Source organism: Diplotaxodon limnothrissa, linkage group LG14 (genome assembly GCF_057381915.1).
Source record: "Diplotaxodon limnothrissa isolate DT_005_m linkage group LG14, D_limnothrissa_male_GT1.1, whole genome shotgun sequence".
Lineage (NCBI taxonomy): Eukaryota > Metazoa > Chordata > Actinopteri > Cichliformes > Cichlidae > Diplotaxodon > Diplotaxodon limnothrissa.
Window position 1 is genome coordinate 2,312,295 of NC_140609.1, and position 18,158 is coordinate 2,330,452.

The window sequence follows — 18,158 nt, forward strand, 5'->3', positions numbered from 1 at the left end:
TTTCCTTCTCTTTTTAATAACAAAAACTGCATTTCAGTTCCATAAAGAACAAAGAGAGACCCCCCCAGTGACAGACGAGTATAATGTTAAACGTGGAAAAACTGGTGTTCATCATCAGGGTCTGATGGTGGGGGCTTCCAAAATGCATTGAGATCAAGCTGGAGAGGCGCAGAACGACAGGATGCATACATTCCACATCCTAGAGGTTGTACAGGGTAAAATGCAGACGTGGTACCCATGCTTTACCTAAAATATCTCAGTTTTACTCGTAGTTCAGAATGGTACAAAGTTTCAGGTGGCTCGCCTTATTTATCCCTCTTCACCCTTTATGCAGAAAAGGCTTTATGTGGCTCAGAGCGCCCATGACAGGGATGAGGGAAAACCGAAACCCAGACGTGTCTAGAAAAGAAAACGAGAACAGTACATCGGAGGAACAGTCCAGAGACCGCCGTTATACAAAGAATGTATTCACAGCTGTACAGAGGAGTAGGCCTGTGTCTGCTTTCACAAGAAGGCACCTCCTTTCCATGCTGACTGGATACTACTGGCCTTAAAGCACACCTGGCAAGTGCACGTGTGTTTATATATGCTCGTACATACAGTACATACCCCGTGAGGACTTGACGGGGGGGCGGGACGATGTGGATTGTGACAAATCAAGTCTCACAAAATTAGGAGAATGAAATCTGAAGACATTACGCTCACTCGGGAGCGCTGAACAAACATGACCTCAACAATGAACAGTCCTGGTAAAAAGAGTTCTCTGGAAAGATTTGGAGCTGCCAGAAGTTTTATTGTAGTCTTTGGCACACTCCTGTTGTGCCCAAGGAGGGTTTCCTTATCAAACCCTTGGCAGACTTGAATACAAATTAATCTATCTACATATAAAGATTTGTGCTCTTTGACTGACAGGCAGGGCGTTTGATATCCACGCCCTCTCCCACACACTCACCCTCCTCTCAAAAAGAGGCTAAGGGAATAATCACATGCTCCACAATAAAATATATACAAGTCTGCAAACATGGAGTTTGTGTTTACTCAAAAAAAGCTACAGATTCTGACGAAGCATAAAAAGCTGTAGTTTGTTTTTAGTCTAAGGAAACATGTTATTAAGGTAACTTGTCAAGTAAATATGACCATTCAGTTTAAATCCATCGAGGTGTAAAGTGGACACCCGACTGGCTGCTCAGCGAGGCAGTGGTGACAGAGTCTCTGATCCACTCAAGTTCTGGGTTTCTTTTGGATATCTGCCGCCACCACACATTAGCCTCCATCCCTCATGCTGTGAGTGGCATAATCCAAAGGTTTCAGCTTTCTATGCAAACGCTGACATTTTGTATTTTAGCTATTAGTTTGAAAATCAGCCTGAATGCGTCACATGCAACATACAGTTAGTGTACCTGAAATCCAAAGATTTAGTGTAACACTTCCAGAAGGTTGGGAACAATCACAGACTGAACAAAGACATTTGTAGAAGCTGCAGGAACCGAATATTCCTACGCACCAAGCCACTCTAAGCAGAGGAAATTCCCATGCCAGAATCAGGATGACTCCCAGTGACATCACCAGGGAATCTCGGAGAAAGCTCCAATCTGTGTCACACTACACAGACTGAGCTGCACTCAGATAAATAGATCATGATTAAAGCTGTGGCTTTACAGCAGCTTGATGATCATCCCACACACAGCAGGTCGATTTTGAGGCTCGGAGCAGAAGTGATCACGTTTCCACCTTCCTCCTCCTCTCAACGGTAAAGTGCATGAGCTAAAAATACAAGAAACATAAAAACAAAGCAATCACAAATTAGATGTTCCTCCCCCCCAGACACAGAGCTCTCCAGCTGTCTGTAACAGTTTAATGTTAAAGTCCACAGAGTTAGATCTGTTACAACGAACAACAACACGCTCCTTCAACTCCAATACTTGAGGTTTTCAGGGAGAATCCATGTGCATGTGAACCAATAAATAACAAAACGAACTTCTGAGTAAATAACGGACACTGACAGGATTTGAAAAGATGAGCCACTTCTTATGGAGCTCGAGTCTGTCGAGGTCCCGTGAGTCCTCTTTGTTCTGGTAGAAACGAATCCCCAATGTTTCCGTCTGATGGCGGTCGACCATCGTGACATAAAAAAGTGCACCTGAAAGGGCAAGTTCACCTACAGCCAGGTTCAGCGTCTTGTTTCCGGATCTGCCATCATCTTTGGTTGTAGATTTATGCGGTCACTCTGCGATGCAGCTGGTAAAATGAAGTCATGATAAACAGAGATGGAACCTAGCCGATGAAAGGTGCTTGAACTGCTACACAAGGAATGAGGGCTTTGTGGGAACGGTAATCAACAGTCTTAGGACGTGGTCCCTCTGTCTATGATTTCACCAGCTCTTCTACTCGTACAGTGTGACAGTACAGTAGCACAGAGCTGAGATCCTGCGGTCCACACTGGCCTTGTCTGCAGGGAACAGATACAAAACAGGAACTCGTTAATAGAAGTCATTAGATAAACGTGGAATGCACAGGAAATGCTGCAATGTCTCATGAATCACAGCGCCATCCTGAACGCGTCTGAGTAAAACATCCCCCCAAGTTCAACTGCTTAAGACGGTGAGCTCGTGCTTACATTTCATCACGTTTTCGATGTCTGTGGGGTCTTGGAGGATCTTGGACAGGCCGTCCAGGAGCATGGAGGCCTTGCTGTAGCGATAGGCTATGTCCTCCGTCTGCTTGAACATCTCATCGAGAGCTGCTGACTGAACCTGGAGCACGCACACGATCGCATTAGCCTCACCAGCACCAAGTCTATCTGTACAATAGGTTTGTCACTGCATACACATGAGACCCACCAGCTCCACTGCGTGATTGTAGACGAGCTTCTCTGCGGTGACGCTGTTGATTTCGTCCACAAAGCGCTGCTTATCAGAGAAGAAGTGGTTGAGTTTGTCGGTCAGCTGCCTGCACAGGGAGATGCAGCTTTTGTAGCGCTCATTCAGACTCTTGACCACTGAGAGGATAAAGGGAGAGCCTTTATTAAACTAATAAAGATAAAATACAAAGGAAAAAGGCAGCGAGGAAGCCGAAACGTCCTTACCCTGTTTGACAGCAGTGGAAGGGTTGAGCTTGGCAGATTTAATCTGAGCTTTGGCCAGATGGAGCGAGGAAGCAAGGAGCTGAGCTGCCTTCATGTAAAGCACCAACTGCTCCACCTGCCTGTAGGGGGCAGCACAACCACAGCTCGTAAGACAAATGCGAAGTGTTTACAAACAAAGGGCCCTATGATTACATGATATTAAAAACTATATTACTTAAAAATCAGAGCAGACTTAAGTTTCTTACCCCCACTCTTTGCTCAGCTGGCTGATCTGGTCCACAACCACGCTGTCCTGGGGAGGGTAGAGGGATGCAGCCGAGATGCCGAGCTCTGTCCCCCCGGCTCGAAGCGCCGCCATCTCCAGGATGCAGTCGGTAAATGAAAGCATCATCCGCAGGTGCATCAGGGTGTCTGTGTGCTCACGCTAGGGCACGGAAAGAAAGATTGCAATGAAATGTTGAAGAGGAGAAGAGACACTGCGTGAAAAGAATCAACCACTTCTTGTAAGGCACCAATCCCTACTTCTCACCTCCATCAGAGTCTCCTCAGGAAGTTCTGGGGCTTCAAAGGTGATGAACCCCTCTAGGCTGGGAGGAGAGGTCCCATACGGGACGTACCGCAGGCTGCTGGGTGCCCCCTCTGCCCCAGGGGCCAGCTGCCCACCTCCGTAACCTCCTGGAGGAGATGAGCCTATGGCCATGCCCGGAGGAGAGCCGACATAAACCCGACCACTGACTGAGCACAGAGAGCCTGCTGAACTGTTGGAGCCCACTGAGGGGACAGAGAGGAGAGAGCATGGCAGAAAAATTTTAAGCTTTCCTCCTAAAGCTCAGCTCTGCAAGAAGGTGGCAGGTTTCCCTCACCTGAAGTGGTGCGTGATCGGGTGCCCAGGTGGCTGCAGGTTGGAGGAGTGCTGCTCTTGGGTGGTGAACCCACAGTGAAAAGGACCGTACGAGGACTCGCTGACCCACCGGGAGCGAGCGTGCTCGGACCTGCGGGGGCTTTGGGCAGGAGGAAATGTGCTCGTTACTTCTGTCGTTCAGTGAACCGTTTATTTGTAAACGATGTTCTCACGGCTTAAACTGGACACAATGTTGCTAATTTCACACATGCAGAGTATCTGCTCAGTGCTCATACCTGTGTCCATGGGCCGCTCAGTATTCAGGCTGTCACTGCTGCCCTGATAGGGCTGCCCACCCAGAGTGATTCTGATTGGATGGTCAGACAGACGACCTGTACTGACAGACCTGTAAGGAAAGTGCAGATGATGTCAGCAGAGTGTTTCACAGTTAAAACACTCTTAACATCTTTCATGTAAAAAGGAAATCAATCAGATTTCCGGGAAGTCTGAAATTGAGCCAGGCGAAAGATTGTCACTGCATAAGAACACCAACTGATCAGCTGTTTTTTATTTATTTATGACGAATCTCACAGTCCATGTTGTAAGTGACTGCACTGGACTGTCCATATGTGCATTTATCAGATTTAACAGCTCCAATGGAAGCAGATTTGGGTGCTTCTATACCTGCCAAATGTCCGGCTGCCCTCAGGAGCAGCTGGTCGCCCGGCGAGGAAGGGGTTGCTGTGGTGTCCGCAAACATCGTGTGCGTCAGCCAGCATCCTTGTGGGTTGGGGGCTGTCTGCCAGCGCCATCAAGTTACAGGAGGCTTGTGTTTTGGGGATCTTAAATGGTGCTGAAATGGTCTGAAAAAGAGACAAAAAGGTGAAGTAACCTAAATTTAACAGCTAAAAGCATACTTCTTCACTGAAGGGCACTCACTTTAGTTGGGGAGCCAATGATTGTGGGCAGTGGGGACTTTTGAAGCCAGTCAGACGTGCGAGGGGAGGAGCCCAGCAGCTTGGTGGGGGAAGAACCAAGGTTGGCGGGACGGCCAAGCTGCGGGGAGTGACTGCAGGAGGAGGAAGGCTGCACAGGGTCAGACAGCTGCTTGTGGAGCTTCTGCCTGGTCTGGTAGACCTCAGTAAGAATGGGGGCGCTCTGAAGCCGAGCCCCCAGGAGCTGAGAGGATGGGATGGGGGAACCTAAAGACACAGTGGATTAGAACCAATACCAGTTAGTAATCATCCATGGCTTAGCATCAAGTCTACCATTTTCCCTACAACCTTCCACAGAGTGTGTGCTGCTCATTTGTGTGCCTCTTCACACAGGGGACAAAGCACTAAAATCTGATTCATCATTTAGGACAGTGAAGCCTCCTTCCTGGTCACCATGACAGCAAACCTCTTGACACAAACAGTGAACAAGGCGTAAGACATGTGCGGAGCCAGAGACTCTGAAAATGGCCTGGAGTCATGGTGACTCATGCACTTTCCAAAAATTAAGTCATGTCACTAGCAAGAGAATCAGAACTCAGAACAGCAGTTGTTGTCAATTCTGCTTCTTTTAAATGTCAAACACATCGTTGTTGGGAAGGGTTGTATACTGTGAATCTCCTTTTTCATTACAACTGTACCCACAGCACCTGAAACTGAAGGGAACAGGACAATACAGAGTGAGATAGCCCTGAGAACGAGCAGGGAGCCTGAGAACGTACCTCCTGAAGAACTGCGGCTGCGGGGTTCCTGGTTCTGTAGGTGACAGCAGCAGTGACCCAGCTGCTCAGGGATGGTGCCCACTGCACACAGAAAGAGCTTAGATTTGTCAGGAGACTCGAGAGATGTCCCCTTCATGTCTGGGAGGTGTCATTAAACGTAAGCTTACCGAGAGGTGAGGGCGAGTAGGGCCGGGAGCTTCCAGTGGAGAGGCGGCGGCCCACAGTCTGAGGGACGTCTGCGGAGCTCGGAGACCCCGAGCCCACCTTGGGAAAACCCATTGGACTGGTGTTAGATCGCCTCACTGTGCCAGATCTGAAAAACACAAGCATGAATCTTTAATTATACAAAACAGACATGAAGTAACAGTCTAAGCCAGTCTTCCTTTGGCTCATTTCATCTTGTGGCAGTTTGCAAACATTTGTTTGGCTGCTGAGACGACTCACGACAGCTGAAAGTTGGCAGTTTTCAGTCCGATACTAAACTGTGTAGTCTACTCAGTCGTCTAAACATGAATATCACCATCATCAGCTCGTTACACATTCATGGTGCTTCGTGTGATGACACAGATACCCCACATCATCATATCTGTCAAATGTGGGTAATATGTTTTGGTGGTACAGCTGTATGTTCCTCGCTGCACTTATGAAACCACGAAGGCAGGACGAATGTCTGCAGGGCTGAAAGAAATAGTGATTCCATGCAATGCAACTGGTAAACTGCAAAACATAAAACACAGAATGTTTTTTAAAATTAAATTAATATCTTTTAAAATTTGCACAGTCGTTTTTTTGGAAAAACAATTGACACGATTCTCATCCTTGTATTAAAAGAATCTTTGTGGTGATTCTTTATCACACGTGTTAATCATGCACGTTAAAGTGAAACATTACAGTTTGACTGTCCTGTGGTTAAAACATAAACGAACACCTGAAATTCACCTGCATACGTTGCTCACGTAAATTGTGCTAAGAAAACTCAAAAAGCATCAACCTTTCATCAGCTGCCTCCTCTGCACTCCCCACCTAATATTAGCATTTGTGTGCACTGTTCTGCTGCTAATACAGAGGAAAATGAATCCACAGATGAGGAGGAATGTAACTAATGTTGCTCCTGCAGTGAGAACAATAACACTAACCATCTGACTCTGAGCTGAAAGTAGAACCGTGACTGAAGATTTGAATTTGTCTCTGACACTTTGTTCAGCATTACGGGAGGAATTTCACTGGCAAAGTAAGTAAACCACCAGACGAACGAAATTCTACAGAGAAGCTAACATAATAAACTTCTAATAACAGAGCCATTAGCAATGCCACAGTGAGTAGCTCCACATATTTGATTTGGCAGGTTTTTACGCGGGATGCCCTTCCTGACATAACCCCAGAGGGATCTGTGTCTCCTCCCAGGATCCGATCGAGGACCTTTCCCTTGTTAGGCGAATATGTAAACCACTACACTATCATGTAACTAGTTTCCCTGAGAAACAACGTGCCATCCCTTCTCTTCTGTCTTCACGTGAAACTGTCAACAAACCCCTCAGTAAGGCCATAAACTCAAGCAGGCAGTTGACTGATGTAATTTCAGTGAAACCTTATGGCTGATGAAATAGTTGTGGTGAGTTAAGCATTCCTCTGCAGTTCATCATTGCCACTCGATAAGTTGACTGAGCAATCCCAGCAGAGTCCTTACCTGGGGGAGCTGTAGAGTGTGGTGTTCGGGCTGCTGGACAGATTCTGCTTGATGCGCTGGTAGTTGCGAACCTGCGTAGGAACTGGAATGGGGGTGGTCTCAGCCCGCGGGGACACCATAGGCGTCTGTCCTGGGGTGGGCTGTGGCTGCCTGGAGGGGACGAAGTGAGAAAGGAGCGTCGTTAGCCAATGTGTTTGAAGTTGCTGCTGCTTGCTTGTTTGCGTGAAGTTGTCTGGAGTTTCAATTGTCATGGTAAGTCCAAAAGTTACAGCTTGTGAACTTTCACAGCCCTGAGGTCTTTGTTTACGCTCAGATGGAGGCAGGTTGGGGAAGTTCAGTTTTAGCCCAGCCTCTCAGGGACAGAGGCTTCCATGTAAACACAGGCAAGACCAATCAGCTTCAGACTTCACTCTGCTTGGGGCAGGACTACATGTAGGGGCAGCCAATAGCACGCATGAGGACGGTCCTCTGCTGTACAGACACGGGAGGGGAAGTGCATTTACATTCTTTTATCATTCCAGAGGAGACAAAATGTTCTGAGCGTAAGGTAATGACACCTAAACAGGGCCTTTAAAAAAAACATCCTATATGTTCTTAATGTTTTTTAAAGGTGACACGAGTTAGAAACCCGTTATGTAATAATGAAAGCCTGGGAGGGTCCATAAGGGAGGGAGGGAGGAGGACACGTGAGGCTGGACTAGTCCAGACAAAGAACCCGAGAGCAGCTGCTTTGTGGCATATCTGCAGTTCTGAGAAATAAACACTAGCACGTGCTGCACCACTAGCATGTGAGGTAATGAGCCTTGTTGAAGCGATCCATTTTCTCTAAGCTGCTAAAAGCTTTACTGAGCCCGGCCATTGTTAATATGGAGAAAGGTGTTGCGTGCTGCTGTTATTGGCTTTAAAAAGGAGAAAGAACATTTGGTCAGTGAACAGCTGCTCTTCAAAAAGAGCCAAGAGTAGAAAGAGAGCGAGGCTGTATCTTCAAACTCAGCTGCGTCTCCGACGACCTGGTTTTTAAACCATGTCAGCATCTAAAAAGTGTCCTCATTCATCACCATCACTTGCTTTGTCTGTTTTTTTACAGTAACAATATCTCTACACGCTCCTCTCGCTACCCCCAGGGTCCACACTCCCTTCCTGTGCCACCTTTCATCCTTTCTCTGGACTCCAATTCAGGACAAAGAAAACAGGATAAACAAGGCTTTGGTTTTGGAGAGTGTGCCTGCTGTTTCCAAATTGCTAGGGACAACTACTGCAATGAAATGAAAATTGGTTCTTCCTGTGTGTCAATGATTAACTCATTTATGTAAGCACTGAAGACTTATTGTTAAGGGGAAAAACAAAACCATGAGAACAGTAGAGGGAGGGAGTAAAGCTGGCAGCAGAGGGTGTTAGAGGGGCACAGCACAGAATAGACACATAGGAAGCTGAAATGGAGCAAGTGTGAGCAAAACGGGAACAGAGAGTAGTGAGGACTGGTTACACATGAAAAACAGGAAAGTAGGGAGACGAAGTGCAAAGCATTGGGGAAGGACAGGGGCACGAGAAAGTAGTCACAGAGAGCAAGCAAATGTATGCAAAATACTACACAAGGTAGTATTTAACTCTCATATTAACCTTTAACTTGAATTTTGGGTCTGTATTCAATCAAAATACTTACGGGTTTTACCATCTATCTATCCTGCTGAGTTTGAAGTTGTCTGCATTAACAGTGTTAGGCTAAAATGTGTGCTCCATTTACCAGGGTTTCTCCCCAGGGTGGCTGCTGCTTGCACCACTCTGCATGCAGGGGGAGGGGCATACACACACACTGGTGCTCAGCTGTCTGTAGGGTCAAATGGTGATTACAGACAACCTGAGATGCCACGGCTGTAGTAGCTGTTCATGTTAAACGTTCAAGCCTGCCTGATGGCTGCATTGCATCGCAAAGTCTGTGTGAATGAGTCCATGCAGTCACAAAACCACCGGCAGAGATGTGCACACCTGCAGAATGTAGAAACTGTGCGTAAGAGGCTCGGAAAAGCATTCGTGTCAGCATCGCTCAGAAGACAAACAAGTGCTGCTCGCCTGGGGTGTTTTCCCAGACAGCGTTAGGGGTACGCTGCATGCCTGCCGCAGTAATCAGGTCTAACATGGGCAGTGAAACTGAACTCAGCTTTCTATAAGATTGAGTTCACCAAACATTCTTGATGACTAGTTGCAAACAGCTAACTGATGATTTGTTAGAACATCTGTTACAAACATGGTTTATTTGAAGAGTTTCAGTCAGTTTTCAGCACAGAAACAGCGTGAAGGTTACAAATGATCTGGCCTCTGACTGCGCACTCATGTCTGTGCTCGTCCTGCTAGCCCTCAGTGCAGCTTTTGATTTGGGGACCATAAATTTTGATTACAGAGATTGGAGCACGCCACAGAGATTTATAGGTACTTATAGGTACTGCACTCCAATGGTTTGAATTCTATCTAATAGACTCCAATTTGTTCATGTAAATGGGGAGTCGTGATCCATGCTACACATGCTTTGCTTGGGCAGTATCATCAAAAACTAGTATTTATTAGTTCTAGGCTGGACAAGTCAGTCATTATTTATCAGGCTGTCCTAAAATCTCCTTGAGAGTACAGGACAGAACTGGACAGGGACTAGAAAGACAGAGCATATCCCCCATACTGGCTTCTCTTCTCTGCCTCCCTGTTAAACGCAGAATCAAATTCAAGATCAATTTAAGAGTATTTTAAAGTAGAATGGGAGGCAGAGCCTTTAGCTTTCAGGCCCATCTTCTGTGAAACCAGCTCCCAGTTTGGATTTGGTAGACAGACACCGTCTCTGCTTTTAAGATCAGGCTCCAAACTTCCCTTTTGGATAAAGCATATAGTTAAGACTGGATCAGGTGACCCTGAACCCTAATCCCAATAATGCCTTGAGGCACCTGTTGTTGTGATTTGACGCTATATAAATGCAATTAAATTAATAAGGAACTTAATCAAACTAAACTGAATTAATGAATCAGTGTGGGGTTGTGTGCAATTTAATACAACATCACAGGTATCACAGGTAGGACAAGGAAGTCTGAATGTATTTCAATATGGACTATCACATTACTGCAGTAAGAAAAACACCAGCTGATCAAAGGGAATAAACTTAGGAAGCATATGGAAGGCCAAAAGGAGATGAAAGCCGTGTCAACGGCAGTGTGAGAGTGTGTTTGTGTACAGTACTTACTATAATAAGACCAATATTTATTCCATAAACTGTGTTTGCGTGTGTTAAAAAAATGCAAGAGAGGTTTGGGGACTCTTATTCGAATACACACAGTCCTCTCTGTGGGTCTGGTGCTGTTTTTAGCACAGCACCACCATGTTGTCTGGCTCGGTATCTTCTTTGTAACCGATTAATCACGAAGAGCTGGTAGTGGGCAGGAGCGTTCAGTCAAGATAAATAAATCGGCACCATTTAGGGGTTACCCAGGATAAAGCTGGAAGCAGGCTGTTTGTCAAGTGCTCACAGAAATAGTGATACAAAGAAAGAAAGTAAGCCCTGCTGACACAAAAATAGATCATATTAAAATGGATAATATGAGCATTCAAACATGTCTTTGTGTGAAACAGTCTGACTCATCGTGACACACTCCTATTGTCCTGAAAATATCCAATTCACAGCCCACAAACGGTGCCTGGTGGCTTAGTGACGCTGGGCTGCATTCAAAGCATCTCCAACATCCAGTGAGGTAACAGCCTTTTTTATGAATCACACTTAACTGTTGTTAAACAAAACAAATAATTACTGAAAAAAACAGATGTGGCGTGTCAGCCCTACCACAGCTATGTCTGGAAAACCTCCATTCACCTCAATGTGGCCAACTCTAACCCAGCTCATCTTTTACATGCCACCTGCAGTCAACAGGGGTTTAACATTATAGGGCACAGAATTCTGGTAGCAGCAAACCACCTGTCATCTAAATGGGGAGCAAGCACACAAACAGCAATGGGTAGTGAAAGTCAAAGCTGAGTGTGAGTCTGCTGTGGCTGCTCTTTGGTGGCTCATTACTCTCTGCAGTACTTCAAATTGATCCACTGTTTGGTCCAAGTCTCTCTCTGCAGACACACTTTGCTAGTTCTGCTCTTCGGGCTATGTGCATACAGCAACACACGACAAGTGCCAAACTTGCTGACAGAAGCAGAAGTCATTTATGGTGAACTTTCAGTTCTCTCTTTAGAACTGCATTTTCTTTTTCGGCTGATAATTATTTTGGTAAGGTCAGAAAATTCAACCTAACTTAAGCAGAATGTGTTGCACAGCCTCGTACTCACCCTCCACACATGAGAAACTCGCTGGATGCCCGACGACCCGGTCCCATTGGTTGGTCATCTGAGGATGAGGAAAAAAGGAAAGAAAACAATCATTAACACACACACACACACAATGTCTGTGAAGGTTCTCAGTCATCCAGGTCATCGTAGTCTAGGAGAAGCTTCTTCAGTTAAAGAAGGATGAGAGGTGAAACGCCTTCAAGCAACTTAAAGAAGTCCAGACGCTTTTGTTTCCAAGCTCCTTAGACTAAACACACAATGTTGTTGTACAGCAGTTACAAACAGAGGTGAGCAGTCTCTCGGTTTTCTGATGAAGAGTTGAGACATTTTTAACCAAACAGAACTAGTCTAATAAAAGTCCAGTGAGCTCTGATAAATTACTGACCGTTACATCCTAATGGGGTTTTTAAACGACTCGAGGGTTTGAGTAAACGGAACATTTAACACATTATTCTTTGGACAATTCTAACTCACACTATTACTGTCTGAAATGTAAAATGTTGTAGATTTACGAGTAGTCTTAGGAATAGTTTCTTTTTTCTATTAACAAAAAACCCCAAAACAAAACAAAATCTTAAGGAAATATCAGGTGTGCTGGAGTTTGGTTTACACCAGAGTTGCACTGTAGACTACATGGTGCGACATGCTGGTGCTACAGCTGTCATTACTATAGCATAGGTTAGCAATTCCCATAAAAGCTGTGATTTGGTCAGCTGTTATATTGAGATCACACGTGAAGCACATAACTCACACTGGTGTAGTTGCTGGAGTCTTGGAGCATTTTATACTCTACAATTAACTAATGGGAGAACCACTTCTGTCTACAATATAACAAGTGGTCTATGTCAGTCACCTTCAATTAATGAGTACATACTTCTGATACACAGTAAATAAAGACTGAGTTCAGTTTGCATGTGTTACAGCCTGGCAGTCCCTCCAGCTGATACCATGAAGTCACCACATGGTCTGCACACAGATCCATGGATATATGTATAGATTCCTTTAAAATTACAGATAATGGAATGGTGCTGAAGTTATGTCTTTGATGTTAAATTATCATTTATCGTCGAATTAAATGATAATGTAGCTCAGGCTGAAATAGGCAGTTTGCAGTACTATGGCAAAGTTTACAGTGATGGACTCTGGTGCACTGCTAGGTTAGGTCCTGGGTAGACACACAGATATTATAAAAGAGACATAGCACTGAAAGTACTGAACTTTATGGGAGCAGCAAAGTAAAGTAAAAATCAAGCACAAATATAACTTTCCTGGAAAAAGCTAAAGCTTACATTATTTTGGGGGCCATTTTTAGGCAGTTTATTATTATTTTATTATTTATTATTTTATTAAACATTTGGTACATGATGTTTTTATGTTCCAATCACCATTAAAAGTCATTTTAGATAATGCATCATAAAATGTGAGTCATTAATTTAAGCAGGTCTTTAGTTCTACCTCAGTACTAGCGGTTGAAAAGAAGACATGACGGCTAATATAATGAAGACATTAAGATGCAAGTTAGGTGTAAATATAGACAGGTGTTGGCACTTACAGCTGTCAGCAGAGATGTGGGGCACCAGGACAAAGTCGTCCGTGTCACAAGAAGAGTTCTTACTGCTGGTGCTTCCTGCAGACTCTTTGGACAGCTGCAGGAAGTTGGGCGGACCGAGTGGAGGGGATGACAGACCATCCTCTGCTAGAGTCTGCATGTCTGGCAGAGACTGTTCACATGCAGAGAGAGTATGGGAGAGGAGGGGGAGGAAGTATAAATTGTAGTGAGGCTCCTGACTGATCCCATTAAGTCTTCCAAGCAGGGCAGCGCTGACTGTCAAACTAATCTCGTTACATTGTTACAGAGAACACTGCTGAGAAATCTCTCCTTTCCTCCTGCTGCAGTGACATGAAGAGATTGCTATAACTAGCGGAAGATGTAACCGCAGCAGCACTCACGCTAGCAGTATTCAAAGGCAGCACACACGAGGACCTAAAAATAAGGCTGAAGTGTTTTTACACAGGATCTGTGCATTTCCCAGACAAATCCATGTGATACATGTGATCAAACTCACAGGAGGAGAGCTGTAGCGGATACATGGGGAGCTGCCACAGGAGCTGTCTGTCACAGGATTGGAGGTGATGGGCACAGGAACTGGACACGCTGAGGGGGGAAACTCACCATTAATCATGGTTTCAAGTTGATGAGGCGTGGATGTGCTGTAGACTCTGACCTTTGTGCTTACATTTTTTAATGGTGGATGACGACTCCAAGAAAGGGTGGCTGAAAAATGTGTCTGAGAGAGAGATGGATAGGTAAGTGAGAAACAGCACGATATACCCCATCTAAACCTGTTCAGAGTTTTTCTTACTCTTCCCCTCCTGCTGCATCAGAACCAGCCGACTCACACAGATTCATTTTCATTCTTAAAGTTGCTGTCAAAGCTCAGAGTCAAGTTTTCATTTTTACAAACACTGAAATCCCAATTAGGCTGTTAGTTTTTTCCCAGTCGTTACTCATCAATATGTTTTATTTATTTATCTAGATTCTCCATCTTTCTAACTTTGAATCTGTGGACAGTCGTGCAGCTGTCCAGCCAGTGGTCCAAGGAAAAGCTGTGATTGGCTGTCAGGTGTTGAAATCATTTCTTAAGTTTTGCCTTGTATTAGTGGAACATTTTTAATCTTGGTTTATCCTGTTCATTTAATCGTAGGAAACCAAAAATCGTGATTTGTATTGAAATTCAACTGACTTTGTAGCCCTGGTAAACAGTGGAATAAAGTGTCTCACTGTGCACAGTATCCTTATTTAAACCCTACACAGTTTAACACACTTTATACTGAAATTAGAGGAAAAGTATGGAAAGCACCACTACTGAAAGACTGTGATGTCAGTACGTACCAAAGTCCATTCTGTCCTTCTGATTCCTCTGCAGCAGCCCAAGCAAAAGATCGCTCAGCTGTGGGGACGTCTCCCTCGGGATGCTGGGTAGTAAGAGTATGGAAACATCAACACTTTGTTTCTCTCAGGGTGCATATCAGCTGTGCAGTGCATTCTGAGGCACGTCAGACAATGCAATGGGTGCACTGTAGCTTATAGGATTGTTACTGTTAATCACGTACGTATTACAAAGTCAGTACTGTTAGTCTGCCAGTTTGGATACAGCTTGACAGACCATTTGAAAACTGACCTGCAGGTAGCACTAAGTAACTGAAGTCAGAACTTCTACTCCTCCACGGCTCCATCATTCGCTATGGATCTCTGGCTCTCTCCCACAGCTTGTGTTTTTGCCCTCTTCCTCCTCTCAGACAGACCCTCCCTGAGCCTGGTGCTGACACAGGTGTCTTCCTTTTAAAAGGGAGTTTTTCCTTCCCACTGTCACCAAAGTGCTTGCTCATAGGGGGCCATATGATTGTTGGGGTTTCCTCTGTATTATTGTAGGGTCTATACCTTACAATATAAAGCACGTTGAGGCACCCGTGGGTGTGATTTAGTGTTATATAACTGAAACTAAATTGAATATACACCTTAATTTAAAACTGAATTAGTTCTTTTCAGCCTATGCTGCTATTCAAAGCATACAAGTAGTTCAAATATGTCAGAATTGGGGGTGTAACACCTGACAGAACACCACCTTCATGCCCCAAACCATGTCCTGGATGAAACAACAGACGCCTCGGCACCAAAGCTGTGCCTTCAAAGCCGACTTGAATTCTTTCCTACCACTCAAAGCCAGTCTCAGCTTCTTCCTCAGCTCTGTGCAGCATCCTTTAATCCTTTCCTCTGCCTTCACTCGCTTCCTTTTCTTCATGTTCACCTGTGTCCTCCTCTCTTATGTTGGTCTTATATGGTCTTCCCTTTTCTTAAGTCACATGTTCACCACAATCCACAGCAACAGCAAATAACACCATACCTACACAGTTTCTGTTCCTAAAAACTATACTGTATAGTCCCATTTTCAACTAGACAGGTATAAGCCACCAACTTCAAAACATAATCTTCAGGTATTATGTGTCACTTGTATCCTGTTAAATCTATTGATCTATTTGAAAGAAACAGACTGATTGCACATATTTATTATGCATCTCGTGTCTGAGGCTACGGTGTGAAGGTGACTTACATGGGTTGCAGATTCTTGTTCTTCTCATAAAACATCCGTAGGTCTTGGGGACTGTTGGCCTGAAAATACAAGTTGAGAAATAAGACGCACAGTCGCAAACACCGACAGGTCCACGCGTTATTGGTTTGTTGTGCACACTGTTAACCTGGAATGGTGGCTTTCCAACCAGACACTGGTAGATAACCGTCCCTATGCTCCACAGGTCAGCCTTGGCGTCATAGTTCTGGGACATGATGACTTCTGGGGCCTGAGAGAGAACAGGTCACGAGCCAAGAACCACAACACAGAGTTATATGTAACAAACCGAGCAGACAGATCTTTTTTAAAGCTGACACACAGAAAATATAGAGAATAAAACACACTGACCATGTACATGGGGGACCCACACAGTGTAGCTGCCATCATGTTGCTGTGGAGGTACCGTGCAAAGCCAAAGTCAGCTGTAGAACGGAGACATGAAGCACACGTGTTGTTATCACCAGTAACACAAACCACTATTGTTGGATGAAGAATGAATGGAGACGCCCTGCACTCCAAACAGAGCTCGTACTGTGGTGTATAACAACACAACACTGCTACTCATCATCATCATCATGGCTGCATTACTTTTATAAAAACTTTCTGAATTTATAACATATTGATTTAAACTTAACCTCTGGCCACTGTAAATGACACGAAGCGAAACAATGATAGGTCTGTACACGCTTCCAAAATGTAGTTATGAGAAAACTACGCTGCACGTAACTTAATAACTGATAGTAACTGACATTCTTCTTCCATTACCAATTTTGATGCGGATGCCACTGATGTTGGACTTCTTGCGACCCACGTATGACAGCAGGATGTTCTGTGGTTTCAGATCACGGTGAATAATGCCTTTGCTGTTGAGGATGCGCATGGCAGCAGCAATCTGCTGTAGAAAGACCCTCAGTGTATCCTCTCTCAGCGTCCCCTTAGCTTAAACAAAAAAGACCACAGTAGTCAGGATCCAGTTCAATGTTTTTCCTCAAGGAGCATTTATGTAGCAACCATGCAAAAATGTTCATTAAGCTGCATCTATGTCAAATTCTCGCTTTGTTTTCAATTCAAAATTCTTTGAGTGCCATGTTTCGCTCATGTTCCTGCTAATGAAAAATGTTCATTACTGTTAAGACATAAAGTCATAAAAACTCTGTGGGCATAGATAATCTGCTCTCTGCCCAGCACAGCGGATCGACTTCTAACATGAAAAGTTGTGTAAACTGTAGAATAATTTACTAGAGATTATGCAATTTAAATGGCTGTTACCTACGCAGTGTTCACAGCAGCACTCCAATAATAAGAACACAATCACATAAGGTGCCCAGTGTAACGTAGCGCTCTGCCCACAAAGGTTTCAATTTCACAACCACTAGTGTTACTCAAGCAAGGCTCCTGGATCACGGATCCACAGAAGGGTCTGACCGTGACCCATGCTGCAAAAAGCACCACGCAGGCAGGTACGTCATGCAAAGGTACAGTGATAAGAACAGTTTCAGCAGCACAATCAGTGTTTTTATGGAACAGAGGTGTAAACACATGTTCTTATCTAACCAAGGTGCCGTCGACTCGGAGGATTTGATTCTAGAAGCTGACCTGGTTTTAACCCTGTGAAACTATTCACAGAAACAGTGTGTTGGACACCAACACCTACATCAAATAAGCCGAGGTCACAGTTTGCTTGTTTAAATGAACCTGTCCTGTCCGGGTGTCCGGGCTGAGTGTTTCAGCAAAGTTGTTCAGTAAGCCAACAACACTTTATCCTAAGTCAGGGGTGGGCAACTCCAGGCCTCGAGGGCCGGTGTCCTGCAGGCTTTATATCTCACCCTGGGTCAGCACACCTGAATCAAATGATTAGTTCATTACCAGGCCTCTGGAGAACTTCAAGACATGCTGAGGAGGTCGTTTAGCCATTTAAATCAGCTGCGTTGGATCAAGGACACATCTAAAACCTGCAGGACACCGGCCCTCGAGGCCTGGAGGTCCACCCTCCCCGGTGTACACAGTGGTCTCAAACAACAGCCTTGATGTCATTGCAGATGTGATTTTTTTTAAGCCCAAACCTTTGAGATCAATTCTGAAGATGACTTCAGTATATGCATTTAAACCTTGTGACATTTTTACAATATTTCCATGTAATTCTTAAATCAGTGTTTTGCTACACGAGTAAAACTTACTGTAAATATTCAACAGTAAAAAACAAAAGTTGAAACAGAGAATTATTTTGATTAATTGCTTATTTGACTATCATAGCAACAACACTGCTCGCTTTAACATTGTTTATTTTCAACATGGGTTTGAAAACAATCTGATTTTGCTTTCATTTATATTTCATACAGAGCCCAAGTTTTTGGTTGTGGTCACAGATCCAAGGCTGTTAGCTTAAAGTG

The 18,158-nt window shown here is 44.6% G+C and overlaps 1 protein-coding gene across 1 annotated transcript in view; it reads right to left on the minus strand.

Moving 5' to 3' along the window:
- The window catches only part of ulk2 (unc-51 like autophagy activating kinase 2), a 33,684-nt gene continuing 15,526 nt past the window's right edge, over positions 1–18,158 (minus strand). Inside the window, exons 6-27 of the mRNA XM_085370718.1 lie at positions 16,534–16,707; positions 16,117–16,190; positions 15,896–15,997; positions 15,751–15,809; positions 14,532–14,614; positions 13,876–13,926; positions 13,705–13,793; positions 13,191–13,359; positions 11,639–11,696; positions 7,328–7,477; positions 5,808–5,953; positions 5,641–5,721; positions 4,866–5,128; positions 4,611–4,789; positions 4,223–4,332; positions 3,949–4,086; positions 3,615–3,856; positions 3,331–3,509; positions 3,086–3,204; positions 2,841–2,998; positions 2,618–2,753; positions 1–2,449 (exon numbers count right to left, since the gene is read on the minus strand). Coding sequence (XP_085226844.1) covers positions 2,385–2,449; positions 2,618–2,753; positions 2,841–2,998; positions 3,086–3,204; positions 3,331–3,509; positions 3,615–3,856; positions 3,949–4,086; positions 4,223–4,332; positions 4,611–4,789; positions 4,866–5,128; positions 5,641–5,721; positions 5,808–5,953; positions 7,328–7,477; positions 11,639–11,696; positions 13,191–13,359; positions 13,705–13,793; positions 13,876–13,926; positions 14,532–14,614; positions 15,751–15,809; positions 15,896–15,997; positions 16,117–16,190; positions 16,534–16,707 — 2,825 coding nt within the window. The 3' untranslated portion in view covers positions 1–2,384. The remainder of the gene's footprint in view (positions 2,450–2,617; positions 2,754–2,840; positions 2,999–3,085; positions 3,205–3,330; positions 3,510–3,614; positions 3,857–3,948; positions 4,087–4,222; positions 4,333–4,610; positions 4,790–4,865; positions 5,129–5,640; positions 5,722–5,807; positions 5,954–7,327; positions 7,478–11,638; positions 11,697–13,190; positions 13,360–13,704; positions 13,794–13,875; positions 13,927–14,531; positions 14,615–15,750; positions 15,810–15,895; positions 15,998–16,116; positions 16,191–16,533; positions 16,708–18,158) is intronic.